This window comes from Callithrix jacchus, chromosome 16 (assembly GCF_049354715.1).
Source record: "Callithrix jacchus isolate 240 chromosome 16, calJac240_pri, whole genome shotgun sequence".
Taxonomy (NCBI): Eukaryota; Metazoa; Chordata; class Mammalia; order Primates; family Cebidae; genus Callithrix; species Callithrix jacchus.
In genome coordinates, this window is record NC_133517.1 from 27,243,926 (window position 1) to 27,264,908 (window position 20,983).

General features: G+C 38.4%; 1 protein-coding gene across 22 annotated transcripts in view; it reads right to left on the reverse strand.

Annotated features, from left to right (window-relative positions):
• EYA1 (EYA transcriptional coactivator and phosphatase 1) overlaps window positions 1-20,983 on the reverse strand; it is a 340,201-nt gene that overhangs the window by 317,274 nt on the left and 1,944 nt on the right. For all 22 annotated transcript variants that reach the window (XM_078353573.1, XM_054246730.2, XM_078353580.1 and 19 more), the window contains exon 2: window positions 10,344-10,448. In XM_078353573.1, the coding sequence (XP_078209699.1) occupies window positions 10,344-10,354 (11 nt within the window). In that variant the 5' untranslated portion in view covers window positions 10,355-10,448. The remainder of the gene's footprint in view (window positions 1-10,343; window positions 10,449-20,983) is intronic.

The window sequence follows — 20,983 nt, forward strand, 5'->3', positions numbered from 1 at the left end:
TAGGTATGCACTGAATTAATGTGGTAAGAATGTAAGTTCAGTTACTGTTTTATAGATACAAGATGGGAGTACAGTGTCACAGAGTTGCATGAAATCAAAATTTTTAAAAAAATATATGAGAATGTGAGTCTAATTTATGTTGTTTGAATTTGGGAGACCACTTAAGGAAATTTCATGAATTCCTTTGAAATAAAAACATTAATTGATATAATTTAATCTAGTTGAGTACCTTAGAAAAATCTCTTCAATGAATAGAATTTATTAGCAAAAAGCACATGAAATTTCTGGTATGTGACTGTTAACATATTTTGCCCACCTAGTTTCATATATTCATGTACATAAGCTAAATTAATCTATATTCTTAATTTATTATCCTATTTTTATAAAGGAATATTTATAAAATTAACCTCATCTTCAAATTATCAAAAATTTTCAATGAATGGAGTTCCAGTTAATGATGTTTAATTAATGGCCGTGGTGACTTTAGGGTACCTCTTACCTTCATGAAACCTGGCAGAGCAAAAAAACCTTTGAGCTTGATCCTGGCCTATTTCCAAAGGTGCTTAATTCCCTGGAGACAAGTGGGCTAAAGCTGCCACACTAGCACTCCTGAAGATCTTTTTCTGTTTACAGAACCTCGGCTCTAGGCAATTGTTCTTATTCACTCATTCAGCCAAAACATTTTGCACATCTACAATGTGCAAATAGTGAAAGGACTGATTGACAGAGGGAGTGTGGCTGTTTCTTTTGCATATCCTCTGCCCTCAAACAGCTCAGGGCCTAAAAGGCAAACGGGCTTTTAAGTTAGAGTGAACAATACAAGCTAGAATAAAACATATGCTAATTAACAGTTTAAAGCCCTTACACATAATTTTTGAGGGACAGAAATCTGGGAGCAGTTTAGCTGGGTGGTACTGGCTCAGGGTCTCATGAGAACACACCTTGGCTGTCTGCTGGGGCTGCAGTCATCTGAAGGCTTAACTGGGGCTGGAGTATCTGTTTGTAAGATGGCTCACTGCCATGGTTGTTGCAGAAGGCTTCAGTCACTGGCCACATGGGCCCCTCCACAGGACTGCCTGAGTGTCCTTACAACATGGCAGCTGGCTTCCCCTAGACTGAGTGATCCAACAGAGAGCAGGGAGAAAGCCATAGGGACTTTTGTGACCTAGTGTCCACAGTGGCACACTGTCATTTCTGATATTTTTTTCTCCCTTTTAGAAGTGAGTCACTACAGACCACACTCAAGGAGAGAGTTTATCCAAAGGGCTCCTCAAGATGCTCCATCTCTTAAAGGGAAGAATATCAAAGCATTTGTGAACATATTCTAAAATCACCACAAAGACATCCTTGGAATGGGATATAAAATGTATCCTTATTTACCACTATTCTAGGCATGTTTTAAAATTAATCATAGGAACACTATATATGATATTATACATGAATAAAATTATGGATGCACAGAAATATGGACATCAAAGAATCATCACATTAGAGCCAACATAACGATACGCTATGGGCTCTACAATAAGATTCATTGGCTGAACAATGAAGAAGATTGGGGGGAAAATAGACAAGCAGGATTTAGAAGTATAGAAATGTATTATACTATGGTTTAAATGCAATCCAGGAATTATGGAACTGGATCACCAAACTGAGTACCTGAGTTAACACGGATGCTTGAATTTGATGATTGGTCTTCCTGCCCACCCCTTGGTGACCACCACACATTTATTTTGTGATACAAAGACTTTATTAACTTCAGTTATTCAATACAATAAGGACACCAGTAGAATCATACTGTATTAGAAGAGATCATCTCCCAAATTCTCCATTTTACAAATAAAGAAAATGAGACCCAGAGAGAGGAAACAGTCATATTCAAGATGTCAGGGCTAGCCTGATAGGAACAAAATGAGAAATCTTGAGAGGAGAGGGTGCACAATGGTAAACCCACCTGGCATCCAGGGGCAGTCATCCCTGGGTATCTGTGGAGGGCTGGTTCCAGAACTCTCACAGATAGCAAAATCCTTGGATGCCCAAGCCCCTTAAGTTGGCCCTCTTTATTCACAAGTTCTGTATCCCATCCCCAGATAAGAAGGGCTGACCGGGGTAACAACAGAACAACGCATGGATCCTCATTTTATCTATTGCATTAACATTATCCTGGGACTGTTCTATATATCTAAGGCAACTTTCATGCCACATATGCAGAGTTGAATGCATGTGATAGACTTTGTGGCCTGGAAGCCTGTAATATTTCCTATCTGGTCCTTTATAGAATAAGTTAATTGTATTATTGCTATACCAAAATAGCTTTCTTACTGTAGCTCACACTTCTGGTGATTACCAGATTTCTTTTTAACTTTTTAAACCACCCTCCCTAATCCCCTCTCCTACCCCCACCCCACCCAACACACACACAAAAAAAACAAAGCCCTAAAGTCTGTGGCTTTTATTCAGAGAGATCCACATGCCACAATTGCTAACTGCTCACTGACACCAGTTCACATTTTTTATGCTCTCAGATTCCTGCATGTTAAGAGTGCCAGATCAGAGGCATCAGGGGCAATGAATCTCAATGGTTAGGGCCCCTTTTTTCTTTCTTTCCAGCATCAGCCACAAGCAATTTTCATCTTTGTCACACTCCATCTGTTTGGTGCATATGGACCAAGTGAGCTACACCAGAACACAAGATGTCGGCCAGCTCAGATAAACAAACATTTACTGAGTGCACATAGAGGGCTTGACATTGTGTTTGGCCCTGGAAATATAAACATGTCACTGTCCTGGCTCTGGAGTAATTTTCCTGTCAAGGTTTTATTTTTTACTGAAAATACCCAACAGCTAATACAACCTGGTGCCCAATGTGAACTTTACGTCCAGTCTCTTTGAAACCCTCAGATCACATTCCGTCCCAGGCTCCTTTGCTGTTCCCAAGCCAGCCTTGCCTGTTCAAATGAAAAATTTTGCCTAATTCCTTCCAGTGTGGTCTGATATTGCAAGTCATAACCTCATCTTAATCCTGTGAATGTCCATTACATCAAACTTAATAGAGAGTAGTACCTTATTCCCCCAGTCAAATATATCTTAATTAAATAACAACTAGTAAGGCCATCCCAGCTCAAATTTGAACCCAAGAAGTTGAGGTCCAGAATCTGTGCTCTCATGCATGGTATTTCTTTCATGTTATTTTTAATCACACAATCATGCAAGAAAGGTATTATTTTGCCTGCTTTACAAATGAGAAAGAACTGAGGCTTGGAGAGGTGAAAAAACTTGCCCGAGTACAGAGCTAAGACTGAAGCAGATGTGCCTGACTTGAAATGTCCCGCCCTTTCCAAAAAGATGCCCCACTGGCCTTGACACTAGTGGCTATACATACTGCTTTACAGTTTACAAAATGCTTTGGCATATGATATCTTTATTCATCATGGGGAGCCAGCAATATAGATCTGTTATCTCTACAAGTGAAAAACAAAATTGAGGCTTAGAAATTGAAGTAACTTTCATAAAGTTCTTTCTTGAAAGAACTGTTAGAATAAATTGTGACACAGAACCCAGAATTCTGAATGCAAGTCAAGGTTCTCTTCACTATGCCTAACTGCCTTCCCAAATTCAAACTATTATCTATTTGCTAAGTACCCATCACAACCGAAAAGACTACCCCAGCTCTAGGCCTTACTGCTTCATGCTGAAAACACAAATCATCATTGCTATCAGGTGAACAGGAAGATGAAAAATTAGTATACTAGGGATATAGCTTATAGCTGATAGCTGTTTAAAAAGAAATCTTCACTTTGGGAGGCTGAGGTGGGTGGATTATGAGGTCAAGAGATAGAGACCATCCTGGTCAACATGGTGAAACCCTGTCTCTACTAAAATACAAAAAATTAGCTGGGCACGGTGGTGCGTACCTGTAATCCCAGCTACTCAGGAGGCTGAGGCAGGAGAATTGCCTGAACCCAGGAGGCGGAGGTTGTGAGCCGAGATCGCGCCATTGCACTCCAGCCTGGGTAACAAGAGCGAAACTCTATTTCAAAAAAAAAAAAAAAAAAAAAAAAACCTTAAGTGTTAGAAAATAATTATATATATTCATGATTAGGTATTTCCATCAAATGTTTAGAATATAGGTGATGGTATATCAAAGGTTAAATCTCCCCATCTATAAAATGAAGAGGTAGGATCAAATATGTGCTTTCAAACTGGTGCTTCAATGATCCCAACCTGGGAGTTTTCTGAAGATCCGTAATAGCCAACTATTGGGTGGTCTGCCCAGCCACTCCTCTGGGAACTGTGGTGTTTCTGCTGCAGCTCCCTGCTCTGTCAGCCACAGGATCATCACGCATCCAGGACCAGTCAGAGGCTTCTTCCTGCATGGTGGATGACCCAATAATGTGTAAACCATGGTGGTTAGCCAGTACTGTGAAGGGGAACAGAGAAAGCTAGTCTATAAACAAAAAGAGGACTGAATAAAATTTGTAGGAAAAAGAAAAAGAAAATTATCCGAATTCCCCAAATGCCATCGTTCTTAAGGCTTTCCTATTATTTGCTTATGCCAGTGCATGGTAAGTTCTACTACTTGCAACCACATAAACTAGACTTATTCGAGGTGCTGAGAAAGGAGGGGGATAGCTAAGGGTTTAGCCCCACATTCTTACTAGTCTCTGTTATGGGTTGAATTGTATCTCTCCAGAAACGGTAAGTGGAAGTCTTAATGCCTAGTGTCTGTGAATGTGGCTTTATTTGAAAACAGGGTCTTTACAAGATGTAACCAAATTTAGATGAGGTCATTAGGATGGGCCCAAATCCAATATCACTGATGTCTTCATAAGAAAAGAAGGAGATGTAAGAAGGGCGAAGGTCATGTCAAAATATAGGCAGAGATTGAAGTGCTGCAGCTACAAGTCATAGAAAGCCAAGGATGATCAGCACTCCTAGAAGCTAAGGAAGGATTCCCCTCCAGGTTCCTGAGGGAGCATGGCCCTACTAACATCTTCAATTTGGATTTCTAGGCTCGACAACTGTGCAGCAATCAATTTCTGTTGTTTTAAAACACTCAATTTGTGGTGCTTTGTTACAGAAGTCCTAAGAAATGAATGCAGGATTCTAATTAGGATGCTCTGCTTTAATAAATGAAATTGTAAATCCCTGCATTCCATGGTTTTACATTTAAGTTATCTAAAAGTTTCATTTATATAAAATATCTTACTTGGGGTAAAGCTGAATAAATGAAACTGTGATCTAGTATAAAATTTTCCAGTTAATTTGACTTCTACATGTCTATTATAATTGTATAACTGCTTTTAGTAACTTCTGCTAAAGAGTATGCTTCTTTCTATTAAAAAAAATAATTAACTTTTACAGTTTGGTTAAAAAGTCACCTTTTATTTCTAGAATCTCCAAGTACAGGAATAAGGTACATACATGTTTTATTTAACAGTTTTCTTGCAAAACCCAGCATCTCAGCAAAAGCTGATGTTAATACTTCAAATGTATCATAACTTAAAGGAGACACAAGAGATACAGTAATGAGAGTACAATGGAGACCTAAAGTAAAATTATTCCAAAAAGATCTAGAATATCGTCATTTAAACTTTTTGAAAGAAATGTAAGTTAATGGCCAGGCGTGTCACATCTGTGATCCCAGCACTTTGGGAGGCTGAGGCAGGCAGATCACAAGGTCAAGAGATGGAGACCATCCTGGTCAACCTGGTGAAACCCCGTTATCAACTAAAAACACAAAAAGTAGCTGGATGTGGTGGCATATGCCTGTAGTCCCAGCTACTCAGGTGGCTGAGGCAGGAGAATTGCTTGAACCCAGGAGGCAGAGGTTGCAAGGAACAGAGATGGCATCACTGCACTCCAGCTTGGAGACAGAGTGAGAGTCCATCTCAAAAACAAAAACAAAAACAAAAAAAAGAAAAGTAAGTTAACTATCTACCATGTATAACAAAATTCTCCTTTTAGAGTCTCAGGAGACCTAATTCTCCCCACTAATACATGAGCTGACAACATCAGGATCAAACACATGCAGGACTGGTGTTTATAATACCTGATGCAGGTGTGATGGTTACATTTTTAAAATTGTATTGTAGATGTGCAGGTGGCCAGATAATTTTTTATTCATGACCACATTTTCCTAGAGGTGTTTCCAATAAAAAGTGCATTAGAGTTATATTGTGCTTTTCAGTTTTCAAAGAACATTTGAATACATGATCCCACTTGACCTACAAAATTGTGATTTTAAATTAGAGAAGGCAAATATTATCATCTGTTTTATAGCAGAAGAGACTGATACTTATAAATCTGCCCCAGGCCATACAACCAGTAAAAGGTAAAACCAGGTCTTGTGATTCCAAATCTAAAATGTAGTTTCTAAAAACCAAGCTCTCTATTTGATTCAGACACAGGTTTTGGGTTATCAAGTGGTGGGTGTTTAACTGCAGCCCTCACAACTTTATAAGGAAAATAGAATGATTTGTTTTTAAAATTCACTTTAAAAAGTGAGTAGGTGCTTTTTTTTTTTTTTATCTTGACATGTTTTCTTTCTAGAAATCCTCATGAACTAAAGAAACTGAAAGAAGTGGCTATAGCTCAGCTGTTCGGTGCCTGTGTTTCAAGTGTTCACCCTAGATCAGGACAACCACTGAGGGATCAGCAGTTCTACTGCCGTGGCTGCTGAGAGAGTGGAACTGTGCCCATCCAAATGGGAACTCCTCAGAGGCAAATAGAGGACTGGCCAAGATCATGATAGAAGTGATGTGAAACCCCACAAACCTCCTCCCTCCTTGATGTCCTCATGAGGTGAAGAGAGGAGTGGACAGAACTTACAAAATTATACATGTAACTGCCTCTTCCTAAATGCAGGAGACATATAAGCAGGGCATTTCAGAATTAGAAAGGTGGACTTTGTGATTTCACATTTCTACTCAGGGTCGTGTCTACAAAGGATCAAAATAAGAAGTAGCTTCACTTCTGCCCATGGTCTTTCAGCATAGGATAGTCACATTTCCAAAGCTCTGCTAGGTCAAGAGGCTACATGATAGGACTATTGCACTTTTCAATATTCACACAATTAGTTGTTTCCCCTCCCTCAAGTATAATCAGTCCCCTCAGAATTTTTAGCTTCAAATCTCACAATGACAGTGGTAGCACCAAGATGAAGAATGAACACACCCTTGTTTAAGGGCTTCCCTGCACTGCCACCATCCCATCCACTGAAACCACAGGGAAGCTCCTCTCCCACAGAGAGAGAGACTCTCTGGGCTCACCAGATACCATGGAGCCAAAAGGACTCTGGTAGCGTTTGTCAACCTCCCCCTCAGCCCAGAGATCTGAGCTAAAAGAAAGACATGAAGAGGTGTCGCCACCTCCTCTTTCAATCTTGTCACTTGTCTATCTGTGGAGTAGAAAAAGAACCATTGAGACTTGAGAAAGAATTTCTGTTTACAAAGGCAATAAAGATTCATAATATTATACTAATAAATCATAGCCCATGTTGAGTTACAAATATGCTTTGCAAGCTGGCATTGTGTGGAAAAACTTTAAGTTTTTTTTTGTTTGTTTTTGCTTTTCATATCATCTTTCTAACAAGATCAAAGGTCTTCTTGTCAAAAATGTGCTTAGGGAGGCAAGTATTTCAGCCTTATTAGAAGAGACAACAATCCAGAATGCACCATTATAGCTTGTGTAATTCTGTGAGCAAGAGCTATAAAGTGTAAGAAAGAGATATGCAGTAATAAAGCTGGAAAGGACCTTAGGTTATATGGATTTCACTTTTCTCATTTAACAGATACAAAAATCAAGGTTCCCAGAGAAGTACTTGGGATATAATTTCTATATTTTTAAAAGACTGTATAATGGATACAACTCATCCATAAAAAAGAATAACCTACAGAGACATGCAACGTCACTGATGACTCTCACAGACATGGTCCTCAGTGAAAGAAGCCAGAAACACACTGAAGATTCCATTTGCATGAACTTTTAGAACAGGCAAAACAATAAAAAGTAGAAACGATTGGAATAGTGGTTGCCTGTGGTAACAGAGGATGGGTATTGAGGAGGTTCTGAGTGTGAAGGGTCCAAAAGGGCTTTCTGGGAAGATGGAGATGTTCCAATTCATGACACAAGGTGTAGGTTACATGGCTACATCCATTTGTCAAAATGGGACAGTTAAGATTTGTGCCTTTTATTGCATGTACATTTTATCTTAAAAAACTGTAAAGAAAAACAGTCATTTTTCAGTGGTGGTGTGATGAGTAGGTAGCGGGAAGATGGAATGAGAATGGCAGAATGCTGTTAACTGTTGAAGTGGGCACAGGAGTTTACTCTGAATATGGCTGAAAAGTTTTTGTGACATAAACTTGTGAAAGATGAACGTGATAAGCAAGGGAAAATTTAGTCGTTTGTGAGCACTCTGCTTACTGGTCCAGGACTATTTTCATTTCTTTTTTTTAAGGAGACGGGGCCTCTCTGTGTCACCCAGGCTGGAGTACAGTGGCACAGTCACCTTTACATTATTTATATTCTTGAGTAACCTTAATGCTTTCAGCTATGTTCTAGGTTCTCTTCCCATCTTAGCCTCTCTCCCCACCTTGAGCCTCTCTCCTCACCTTCCTAAATGAAGGGAGAAACCTGAGAGCCAAAGGAAGCCTGAGGAGCCCACCCAAGGCTTCACATGGGGGCCTGTGAAAAGACTGTGACCCCTCCTGGCTAAGGCAGCTGCCAAATTGCCAGGACACGGATTCTCCAATCAGTGTCACACAGTGTTTGTCCATGAAAAAATACTCCTTTTTTGCTCTGTACCTCTGAGATAGTCAAATGCCTTTGAAGATTGAAAATGCTTCACTCTCACATAACAGAAAAAAGACAAAATGAGAGGCAATTAGATTGCCCTCTCACTTGTCTTTTATTTGATGGCCAAAATAAATTATTTTAATCCTTACATTTCTTACCTATTTGTTATTTTAGTCTCAAATCTTAGTTAATGTCTTCCATCTTAAATTAGAATTTGCACAATACAAGGTATCTAAGGAGACATTATTGGCACATTTCTTTGCAGATATTATTAAATTAGTTGGTGATTCTCCAATGCATCAACTTACCTCATCTAGGAATCAGAGTTCATAAAATGTGAGAGTAAGAAGTTATTAACGAATTTAGTTTTCATTAATTTTATATAAACAAAAATGTATTTTAACATAATAAATTCGAATATCACAGACCCATCACAGAATTTTAAACAAACAAAGGAATGAATAAAATGGGTTGAGTTCATTTTCTGTTTAGGGTGAAAGTTACATGATACAAAGTGTCTCAAAGTGCTTTATGTGAATTATCTCACAAGTTGACTTGGGATCCATAAATACACTCTGTAATTGCATATAGCGTGACTGCAAAGATACCTTCATAGCACTTGACCATTTGTTATGAAAATTCCCATCCATTAGCAGTTCCTGCTTATTGCATAACACCAATAGGTCTTGTAAAACACACATTTACAGCAACCACAACAGTGTTACTAAAGATCATGCTTTAGGCTTGTAAGAATTCCACTGTGAACAAAGATGAGCTACGAAATCACAGGTCTGAAAGCATCAGACCTGACCAGGGAACTTACAGTGCAAAATCACGGGTGCCGCCCCACATGTTGCTATGGAAATTTCCCAAGAAAACAACTTTAACTTAATGAAATATGCTTTTTAAAAACTAAAATTCATTGAATTATTCAAGTTCTGTATAACTCAAAGTTATTTATAAGATGACCCCTCACTGGGAATATTCCTATATGAACCAAAGGTAGCTTTCTTAATCTGTGAACCCTTTCTCTTCTATTCACAAGTCAACAAACAAAATAGGACCTAAGGCTCTCTTATTTTAAGGCCCATTGAAGAGTTCACCAAACTGTGAAACTTCTCCACTAAACACCTGTTTTGAAGACACATACACACAAATATAGACATAAAACAAATACATGTAAAACAATCCAAAAAATTGATAGTAATTTAAGTTTCATGAGGCAAATATATGTTTTCCCTGAGTCAAAGAAACTGTAAGCCTAAAAATTATCTTATGCATACTGGGATAATTACATAATATTAAGGTCAGGTTTTCTGCTATGACTCTACTTTTGATAACTGATACCTCTGATAAAAGATATAAATTAGGTTAGGCTGATGAAATAGTATACTCCTTAATTCATAACCTTCAAAATCATTAAAAATTGGTACATTGGTACAGAGCTTTTGAGAAATTTCCAGATTCTCAAGTTACAATATAAATGCCATTATAATTTTAAAAGTAATAACTCTTTCCTTCGGACTGACATTCTGTTTACTTACAGACTGTCCATTTATCCCCCGGGGGTCTTCCATTGAAGACTTCTTCTGAATTATGTATGGGCTATTAGCTATACACTTCTTCAAAGGGTTCCAACACCCCTGCACCTGTGAACAACAGAGCATCATGCAGTCGTATTAATTGTGTGGCATGCAATTCAGAGCTGGTCTTCCCATCTGCAGCTTTCCATTTACCAGCATGTATACACAAGTCAAGAACACTTACCTTCACTGAATGAATCTTTAAAATAAATATTATGGGCTCACTGTTTATCACAATTTACATGAGCCAAATGTGGCCAAATTATAGCTCAGTTGTGCCTGCTGTCAGCAGCTGCAGCCCAAGGAAAGGAAGGATGGTAGGGGGGCAGGGCGAGCAGCTAAAGAGCTTTCTGCACACATTATTTTTGAGCCAACAGTATAAGAGCTTTTTTTCTTTTCTTTTTTCTTCTTTTTGAATTTAGTTTCTCCATGCTATCTATCAACGTCAGCTGCACCACAACACAAAGAGGAAATACTAACAAAGAAATATGATTGTAGTCTGAGCAAGGATGAAAGAGAAAAGCTAGAGCTGAGTGTTTCACCCTTAGGGCAAGGATATTATTATACTATTTCTTAGCAAGTTTACATTAGGTCACAGTTTCATGGATGATCAAGTCTGCACCTTCAGACTCAACACCTTCAGGAAGAATGGGTTTGGGGGATGCTTCAAAACATGGACAACAAATGTGGTATTTTAAAATAAATTTCTACATGTAGCTATCTTCAAACATAATATAGCCATCCAAATGCCATTCTAATTTCCTAACTTTCAGAATTAATTTGTGTGCTCATACTCAAATGAGGTACTCAAAAGATACTCTCAGGCTTTCTTGCCTGGGTTGGCAACTGAGAAATTATTCACCTCTCACATAAACACAAATGCAGATATTTAAGTATACATGTAATTTTTTTTTTTTTTTTTTTTGAGATGGAGTTTCGCTGTTGTTACCCAGACTGGAGTGCAATGGCACAATCTTGGCTCACTGCAACCTCTGCCTTCTGGGTTCAAGCAATTCTCCTGCCTCAGCCTCCTGAGTAGCTGGGACTACAGGCATGCAGCACCATGCCCAGCTAATTTTTGTATTTTTAGTAGAGACGGGGTTTCACCTTGTTGACCAGGATGGTCTCGATCTCTTGACCTCGTGATCCACCCGCCTCAGCCTCCCAAAGTGCTGGGATTATAGGCGTGAGCCACCGCGCCCGGCCAGTATATATGTGATTTGAAGAGAAAAAGTAAAGTGCAATCTTAATATTACCCAAGATAAAATTACACAACAGAGAACATGTAGCAGGGTACATTCAGTATCACTTTTTATAAAAATACTTGAATTTCTGCATATTCGCCTGTTAGGAAAGCTACTGCAGTGGGTGGAAGTCAAGAGATTCCAATTCAAGTTCTGACTCTGCCACTAAACAGCAGAATGATCTCATGTGAATAACATAGGTTATCTGAATCTCAGTAGTCTCATCTGGGAAATGAGAAATTTCAACTGAATAGTATCTTGCAGCTTTATATTTTACACAACTATTTCATATTTTATAATTTAATATTTACACACATAATTTTCAGGTAAAATATTCCAAGCATGGCTTATTTAAGAAGTAATTTTTAAGTCCTAGGAGAATTCTCACTTGTTTGTTTTGCTCATTATCAGTGCTGCAAACATATGCCCAATCCGCTGTCAACACAAAGTTGATGCTTTTGGACAATGTAAAACATAAATAACTAGATTTTCAAAATTTAGAGAAGCCATTCTAAAGCACTATGTTTTGTGGTTTTAACAAGAAACAATTTCATAATGTCAAGGTGTGAGTAAATAAAAATCATATAAATGTATTCACGGTATGTCACACTAAAAAAATATCACACTCTATTTTGAATTTTACACAATTGCAGAACAGAATCTTAAAATTCAACAGCATCGCTTTTAGAGGATTCTTTGCATAATTAGGGAAGAGATATTACAGAATATCCTGGACTGTTTTCATTGCTTAAGTTACTCTCAGGAGGCACATTAACTGTTCCAGGCACCAAGGTGGGATATTTAAATAATGATAATAATCCTGCCTTACATTGGTGAAAAGCTTTACAGTTGACCAAGTGCTTTCACATAAATTGCCCACAGTGCACCTATATGAGGTAAGAAAAAGCCCAGTCTCATTCCTCACAGAAGGGAGCAGGTCTAAGACAAAGCCCCCTCTGAGTTCCCATAAATTCCCATCCTCTCCATACCTGTTCTGTGAACACATTTCAATCAAAAGCTGTACATTTGATATTCCAGGATTATTTCCCATGTGTTTCTTTCCCATATTTCCATACTGAACTTACTGAACAGTTTAAGGTATTAAGAATGGTCAAGTTACATGAGCATGAAAGGTATTTCATTTGTAATTTTATTTCTGCTGAAGATGAAACTATTCTGTACTAAATTTCATGTTTGTTATTGTTTCCTGGGCTAAAAAGAAAAGACAGATTAGTGAGAAGTCAAAACAGTCAGCATTCATCGACTTCAGGTAGATGCCTCCAGTAAAAAAGACTACCACTCAAAACTCAAAAAATTACAGCGAGCCATGGACTTTATTTACAAATCCTCCAGTGCTTGCTAAATCAGTATAGTTGTTTCCAGATTTCTACATGTCAATCCAAACGATGAAATATATGACATGACTGGGTCTACTGATATTTAGGAGCCTGGCTCTGGTAAACCTTTAATTCCCTTGCTGGACTTGATCTTTCATGGTTTATAAATAAGCCTGTCTCCATTATAGCACTCATCTAGTGGGATTGCAATTATTTCTTTACCTGTCTCTCCCACTAGACTGTAACTCCAAGAGGGATAGGACCAGGCCTTACTCTCTAGTTCTAGTCACATATGGCATTCATTAAGTATTTTGAATGAATGAATAAAATGAATAAATGAATGTTGTTGATACATGACAACTTTTGAATACTGGTAAACTTTGAGCTAGAATTAAGTGGGCAGTTAAATGGTGTTGCCATCATTCAATCAAGTTAGAAAGCATCCCCCAAATTTCTGGCCCTGAGCTTTATTTTGAGTATCCTAAGAAACAGGCTCAAGCAAAACTGGTGACTTGATGTTTATCTATCACCTACCTGCCTGCCTACCTACACAGGTAGAGAGTAGTCTATGTCATCAAACTGTATAGACATACACATAAGCATATATGGAGGTGAACTTAGATGTGAACTTCTTAGAGGTTTTGTTTAAACCTAGGAGTGGTTTCTAGAAAAGGAGAAGACTATCCAGGTAGGATAATCTAGGTATAGATTAGGTAGGGGGACACACTGATAGAGGATTAGTGGGATGATGTTTGTTTGGGGAGATATGTGGAGTACCAGAGGCAGCTGCCTTGGTCTCAGAGGTGCCTCTGCAGACAGGTGCCATTAGTCTGGTGGCTGTTACCCATTCATAGACCTACACCTTGTCAAAGCAGGAAACTGGGTTAATCACTCACTTAACGCATCTACCCAAAATGGCCAAATCCTTTACTTACCCACTTTTGAGTTAACTATGATAGTACCCTCCAGAGGAGGGGTTCCCCTTGGAGTTGGACACAGTGGAATCCTACCCTTCTATAGGCCACTGAAGTGAAAGTTTTCTTCATAAAGAAACAGGAACTAGGAGGCATTTAGGGCCCTACCTACCAAGTCTAACATTCTGGGTTATTCACCCTAAGCATAGAGGAAAAGCCTCCTCCTGAAATGTACTGAATTATCCCCTTAAGTGGATTAAAAAGGGTCAGCTGAAAAAAAAAAAAAAAAAACACTGACAAAAAGCTGCACAGTGTTGGGCTGGATATGCATTTAATGATAGCCCAACTCTCCATATGTTGTAGCTACACGAGGCTACCTAAGAAGAGCAGAAAGTGGCATACAGCCCCTTCCAAGGCTTCCACAACCCACAGGAGACATAGTAGGGGCACCCACAGCTCAGAGGGTAGAGCTCCTGACTGGCATTCACAGTACCAAGCCAGTGACTGCATGGGCATCTGTTGCTGAGCAGAATGGGCAGGCAGCATGAGGAACAGCAGAAGGCCTCCCAGATAACAAGGAAAGAGGAATGATGTCCACATTTGAATGGATCTTTCCAAAACTTTAGGGAACTCTGCCTTCTTCAATCCTACCCTCAAAGAAACCCAGCTAGGGAAAGTGTAGGAGAAGAACTTAGTCAGGGTCTTTGCTGATGATGAATAAAGGGGATGCTTTAGAAAGCAAGATTTTGGACTGTTAATGAAAAGCAAATTTTGTTAGGTAATCTCACCTGATACAGAAATAATGGAAGTTTTAGGAACTGTCTTACATTTGCCACTCTAGGGAGAGTGGGTTGGAAAGGAGTTGAAATCACATCCTAGCAAATAAACGAGGGCAATAAATGTTAGATTTAGGTACTGATCAAACAGACTCTACAGGAAAACATTAAATTGAGACTACAATCTGACAAACATTTGCAAGAATACAAAATCCCCCTTAGGGGCCCAGAAGCCTTAGGAAGTTGGGCCACTGATGATGACATTGTAATTATACTGATAAGAGTTCAGCGGTGCATATTTGGAAGTGATATTTTATCCCTATTGCAATCCATAAGCCTATTAATTTTCCAAATACAGAACATTTTTAAACACAGAAACTTCAAAGTACATAAAAAAATCGATTCCGCACATTCCTGCTATGATTTAAACTCTCCCTGGGCTGCCAATCTTTCTCCCCAATTCTACAAACAGCCCCTACTCCTTAGAAAAGAAAAAAAAATACACAAAAGAGCTCTGAATCTAAAGTTTGCCAGATTAAGTTAAATCCATATTCACCCTACACAGATACATTATTTTTATTCCATCCATCAGCTAAAGCCAAGCAGTTGGTAACATGAGCAATAGCACCCCATTGTACAGGTAAACCTTATTTTTATTTTAGTTTAGCTCACCACAAACATCCTGGCTACTTTCAGAAGAAAAGATTGGGAAAAGAAAGTTAGAAAAAGTGTAGATTATGGTGACATGAAGCAGACAGAGAAAGGATCAAGCCAGCCAGGCCATTGGGACAGACTTCCCAGGTTGAAGAAAAATAGGATGGGGGTGGGGGGGTAATATGCTTGGGAAGAAAATAATATTTCTTTCTTATTTTATACATGACATGTATTTTAATTTTTCCTGCTGATTTTGAAAAATGAGTTATATTTTAGATGCCACATTTTTCATCTCTAATGAACCAGAGACCCATCAGATACTGTTAATAACTTGTGGCTCCTTGGATGAAAGAATATTTTCATTACAACACACCATCACTTTACTCCTTGCCTTCTCACAAAGTGCTGAGTTTTCTAACATTCCTGAGAAGCAGAAGGAAACTAGTGGTTGAACATTGCTTTATAGAAAAGAAAAGGGCTATTCTGAAATAAGTCCCCAGAAGACTACAACTACGGATTGAATAAACATATCAAATCAAGGGGTTTCTAAGAAAATTTACAAACAGAAGTCTGCAGTGAACTGAACCATTGGATAAATGACCTCCAGAGCCCTACTCAACTCACTACTTCATGGCTCCAGAAGCCACAAGGTGCCATGTCTGTCACCTCTTCTGTGCTTTCTTCATCTTCCGAAGGAATTTGGTTACATCAAAGAAACAGAGATTGGGCATACTCAGATGAGTGAGACTCAGAAGCCATATACTCATCAGTCTTTCAAATAGTAAAAGGGGTACATCCCAACCACTGAAGCTGTTAACGAAAAAAAAAGTTGGTTTCTACCTCGGTGAAAGTCTTAGCTGTAGATGTGGTTTCTACAGAAATAAATGTGTACACCAATACCTTTTCATAAACTTTCCACTAATTTACTGGTACTGCTGACTTAAAGTTTTAAGGAGGAAGCCTGTTTATAAGGAATAGACAAGCTTCAAAGTAAATATGACCAAATTTCTGCTTCTACCATATTTGACTTCCTTCTAACCTCAGATGGAAAATGCCAGGTAAGTAGAAAGTCAGATGAACTGACGCTAATTAGGATGACGACATGCCTATTTGGTAACTAACATTAAATTCAAACTATATTTTCAAGAACATTAAACCTACAAATTATTTTAATATAGCACTTACTATATGAACAATATTAAGAAAACTCTAAATAAGTGCCAATTGATTATGATTGGTGGCACACCCATAAGAAATTTGAGGAGTGGTATGTACACTGTTTGAGAACCACTGTCCTATAAAGCCTGTATGTAATGAGGAAATTCAAGGAACCAAGAGAAAATCATCTAAAACAAAATCTAATCACACATAAGAAGCTTTGTAATTTTAGTAGGGCGATATATTGATTCTGCTGCATCCCCTGCATTTAGAGCATTGCTAGTCTTCCTCAAATGCTTTGATACAATGTATCACAGAAATAGCTTCTCAGCCTACTAAGTAAGTCTATAGGATCAGTTTTAAAATAGCAAGCTGCTAAACAACTTTCAGTAAACAAAACTGCCTCTGCTAAGTTGTTATTTTTGCTGCTGTCCAAATTAATGACTACCCCTAAATGATGAATTTTCTTACTTTATTCAAAAGTAGAAGAGATAAATATGTACTCCTTTGCTTTTTTTTAACTTTTAAGTTTAGGGATATATGTGCATGTTTGTTATACAGGTAGACTTGTGTCATGGGAGTTTGTTGTACTTGTTTCATCACCCAGGTATTAAACTTAGTGCCCATCAGTCATTTTTCTTGATCCTCTCCCTCCTACCACCCTCCATCATACAATAGACCCCAATGTGTGTTGTTCCCCTTTATGTATCCGTGTGATCTCATCATTCGGCTCCCACCTGTAAGTGTGAACATGCATTATTGGTTTTCTGTTCCTGCATTAGTTTGCTAAGTATGATGGCCTTCAACTCCATCCATGTTCTTGCAAAGGACGTGACCTTATTCTTCTTTTGGCTGCATATTATTCCATGGTGCATATGTACCACATTTGCTTTATCCAGTCTACCACTGATGGCCATTTAGGTTGATTTAATGTCTTTGCTATTGTAAATAGTGCCGCAGTGAACATACACGTGCATGTGTCTTCATAATAGAATGATTTACATTCCTTTGGGCATATTCTCAGTAACGGGATTGCTGGGTTGAATGGTATTTCTGTTTTTTAGTCTTTGAGGAATCTTCTTTCACAATGGTTGAACTCATTTACCTTCCCATCAACAGAGTATAAGCATTCCTTTTTCTCTGCAACCTCACCAGCATGTTATTTTTTGACATTTTAATAATAAACATCTGACTGGTGTGAGATGGTATCTCATTGTGGTTTTGATTTGCATTTCTCTAATGATCAGTGATGATGATCTTTCCTTCATATGATTTTTGGCCATATGTATGTCTTTGGAAAGTGTCTGTTCATGTCCTTTGCCCACTTTTTAATGGGGTTGTTTTTATTTCTTGTAAATTTGTTTAAGTTCCTTATAGCTGTTGGATGTTAGACCTTCATCAGATTCATAGTTTGAAGACTTTTTTCCCATTCTGTAGATTGTCTGTTCACTCTGTTGATAGTTTCCTTTGCTGTGCAGAAGCTCTTTAGACCTCACTTGTCATTTTTGCTTTTGCTACAATTTCTTTTGATATCTTCCTCATGAAATCTTTGCCCATTCCTATATCCAGAATGGTGTTGCCTGGATTTTATTCCAGGGTTTTTATAGTTTTGGGTTTTACATTTATCGTTTACTTTTATCTAGAAAGATCTACCACCAAACACCTCCTAATATGTTAAAAACTATACCACAACAACTTGCCCATGATGGAAAGCAAACAGTGGTTCCCTGGAGCAGCGGTTGGGTGTGATGAACTGCAAAGTGGCCTTGAGGGAACTTTTTGGGGTATTGAAAGTGTACTGTATCTTAATGGTAGTGTTTACATGGTATATAATTGTCAAACCTCATTGAGCTATAAGCTTAACAAAGCTGAGTTTTAAAATTATGCAACAACTTACATTCCTATAAGTTGTCAACCTTTTTTTCCAGTACCATCAAGGAAGTAAGAAACTGTAGCTTAGTTTCTGATAGATGGTGACTACCTTCTTCACTGGGCATAATATCTAGCCCTTGCCTTTCCAAATTAAACATGATGTTAGTGCTGATCTTTGTTTAGGTGTTCATCCACCAATATCCCTCTCAAATGCAGGTGAGATTTATTCCTGAGTAAATCATATAGTTCAACATCCAACAATATTCATTTTTAGGTGTAGAAATGAAGAAAGGACTGTAAAACATATCTGCTTTAAGAGATGATTAGAAAACATATAATGTTCTTTAATATTAAGGATCAATTGATATGAAAATAATTGATATGATCCCATAGGTTTACTTTTTTTTAGTATCTAAATCAGGAAAGAGAAAATAAATTGCTCTACTCCAACACCCATCTCCAACCTGTGATAACCACAACTCAAGTTTAGCAAAGCAGTTTCCTCATTTCCTGGATGCTGACTCTTACTTTTCATTGCTTCTTGACCAGAGTAAGGATTGGCTGATGGAATTAGACTGCAGGACTGCAGTCTCAGGGGCCAAAAAACCAAAAATAAAAAGACAGTAATGGAGGAGGCATTAAGCTGTCAGAAAAGAGGCCCTGACTCAGGCTTTCTTTGAATTTCACTCCTTCCTTAAAACCGAAGGGCAACTCACATTAAAGCAAAGCTAGAAAAGTTCAAGAAATCAGTCTCCCCTCAATACTATGAGAAACATGATGGAAATACACATGGCAAAGGATGCCATCATGGGGTCACAAAAGGAAGTAATGGAATCCAAAATTTTATCTAGGGCAGCCATCATCTGAAACATCCTTGGCAGAAAGCCAATCTGCTTCTACATGAACAGTTCTGGGAACAGAAACCCACCTCCTAAAACCTTCCTAAAGACTGACCTTCCTGCTCTGGACTAGCTTGTCAAGCCACCTGGACCAGAGCTGGAAGTCTTTAGAAGGCTTTTCCTTATATTAAACTGAAATCAAATCATGAAAACCCTCTTCTCTAAGGTTAGATTTTCTTCTGTACCAACACAATATTTCTTTTGGGGGGGCGGTGGGGACAGAGCCAACCAACACAATATTTCAACATCCTTCCATACAAAATGGTCCTTGAAATATTCGAAGATTACAATCTTTCCTAAAGACTCTGCTCTCTAGGCCTGAAACCTGATTGTACATTTTTTAAAATGAGTTACTTAACTTTCTGATTCCCCCTCCAGAGAACCTGCCTGTTGGTCAATGACCAACATTAGATCTGAACACCATTGGCACTTACTGGGCTTAGGGACACTCAAATGCTTCTGTAAATGGAGTGTTTTCAAGTAGTAATTCCTCTGTTCTATATTTGGGAAACTGATTCATTTCTGTGAAATTTTCATCTTGCTAGTTTCTGCCTATCAGTCAAGCTCACTCAGATTCTCTTTGACTCATGATTTCATAAGCCAATGACAGGGATATCCATTCCAGTTTTGTGTAATATGCCAACCTAAAAACGATTCATCACTTTAGCTTTCTTCTTTCAAGTCACAGATACAAATGATGAAGGGGAGAGAGCCAAAAGCAGAGCCAGTCTGGATGAGTCAAAGTGTAGACTGAAAACTCAGGGCAGCAGGGTAGGGCTTTAAGTCTGTAACTCTGGCACTTATCAACTCTATAATCTTGGAAATATCAACCAGTCTGAGCCTGTTTTTTTTTTTATCGGTACAATGGCATTAATGCCATCTAATAGGATGGAAAAAAACTGACGATGCACCCTACACATAGTACATGCTCAGTAAATATGTGTGAGTGGATGATAAGCACTTCATAAAGCATAAAAGGTCAAAAAAACAAAATGCAATACACTCAGCTGCCTATTTTTATATCCAAAACAGTAGTTATATCATGTAACTCAATTTCCTAAGAAAAATTAGACACTTTTAGAAGTTGCATTTAAAGTTACTAAGATAACAATCAATGCTGTTATTGTAACACTTTTCTCTTTAATTATCTTTTGTATACATCTCAACTTCTTTATAGGCAAAATAATTCCACTATTAGATTTTTTTTCATAGTTCTTATTTTGTTCCCTATTTTAATTGGCACTTCTCTCTGCTTTCTCTCCAAGGCCTTTACACTTCTCTCTGCTTTCATTTGCTGACACAAGTTACACCATGCTTTCTCCTGAGCAGGGAACAGGTCTAATTTAGTTTCATTTGGTCTGACATCCATCCCTGTTCAAATCTAGCCCCAGCTACCATCCCAGCACATCAGTGTCTACCCAAGGCCTCTCCTGCTCACCTGCAGCTATCCCAGACTATTCTCAGATGCCCCTAGTGCCAACAACTCTCCACCTAGCCAATGCCCCTTCCACCTAGAGTCCTACATGGTCTCCAAGTCTCATTCAGGCCACTCCTCCAGGAAGTCTTGCACACCTATTTTTTTTCCCCATCTGAGCACCAGTCATATTGATTGGGTCACAATTGTCCACTAGACTGCTTGCTCTTTCAGTGCAGAAACAATTTTTATTCATGTAACAAAATGTCTGGTATATTGGACATTTTGCAATAGTGGCTGAATGAACAACTAACAGGACAGACCCAGGACAAT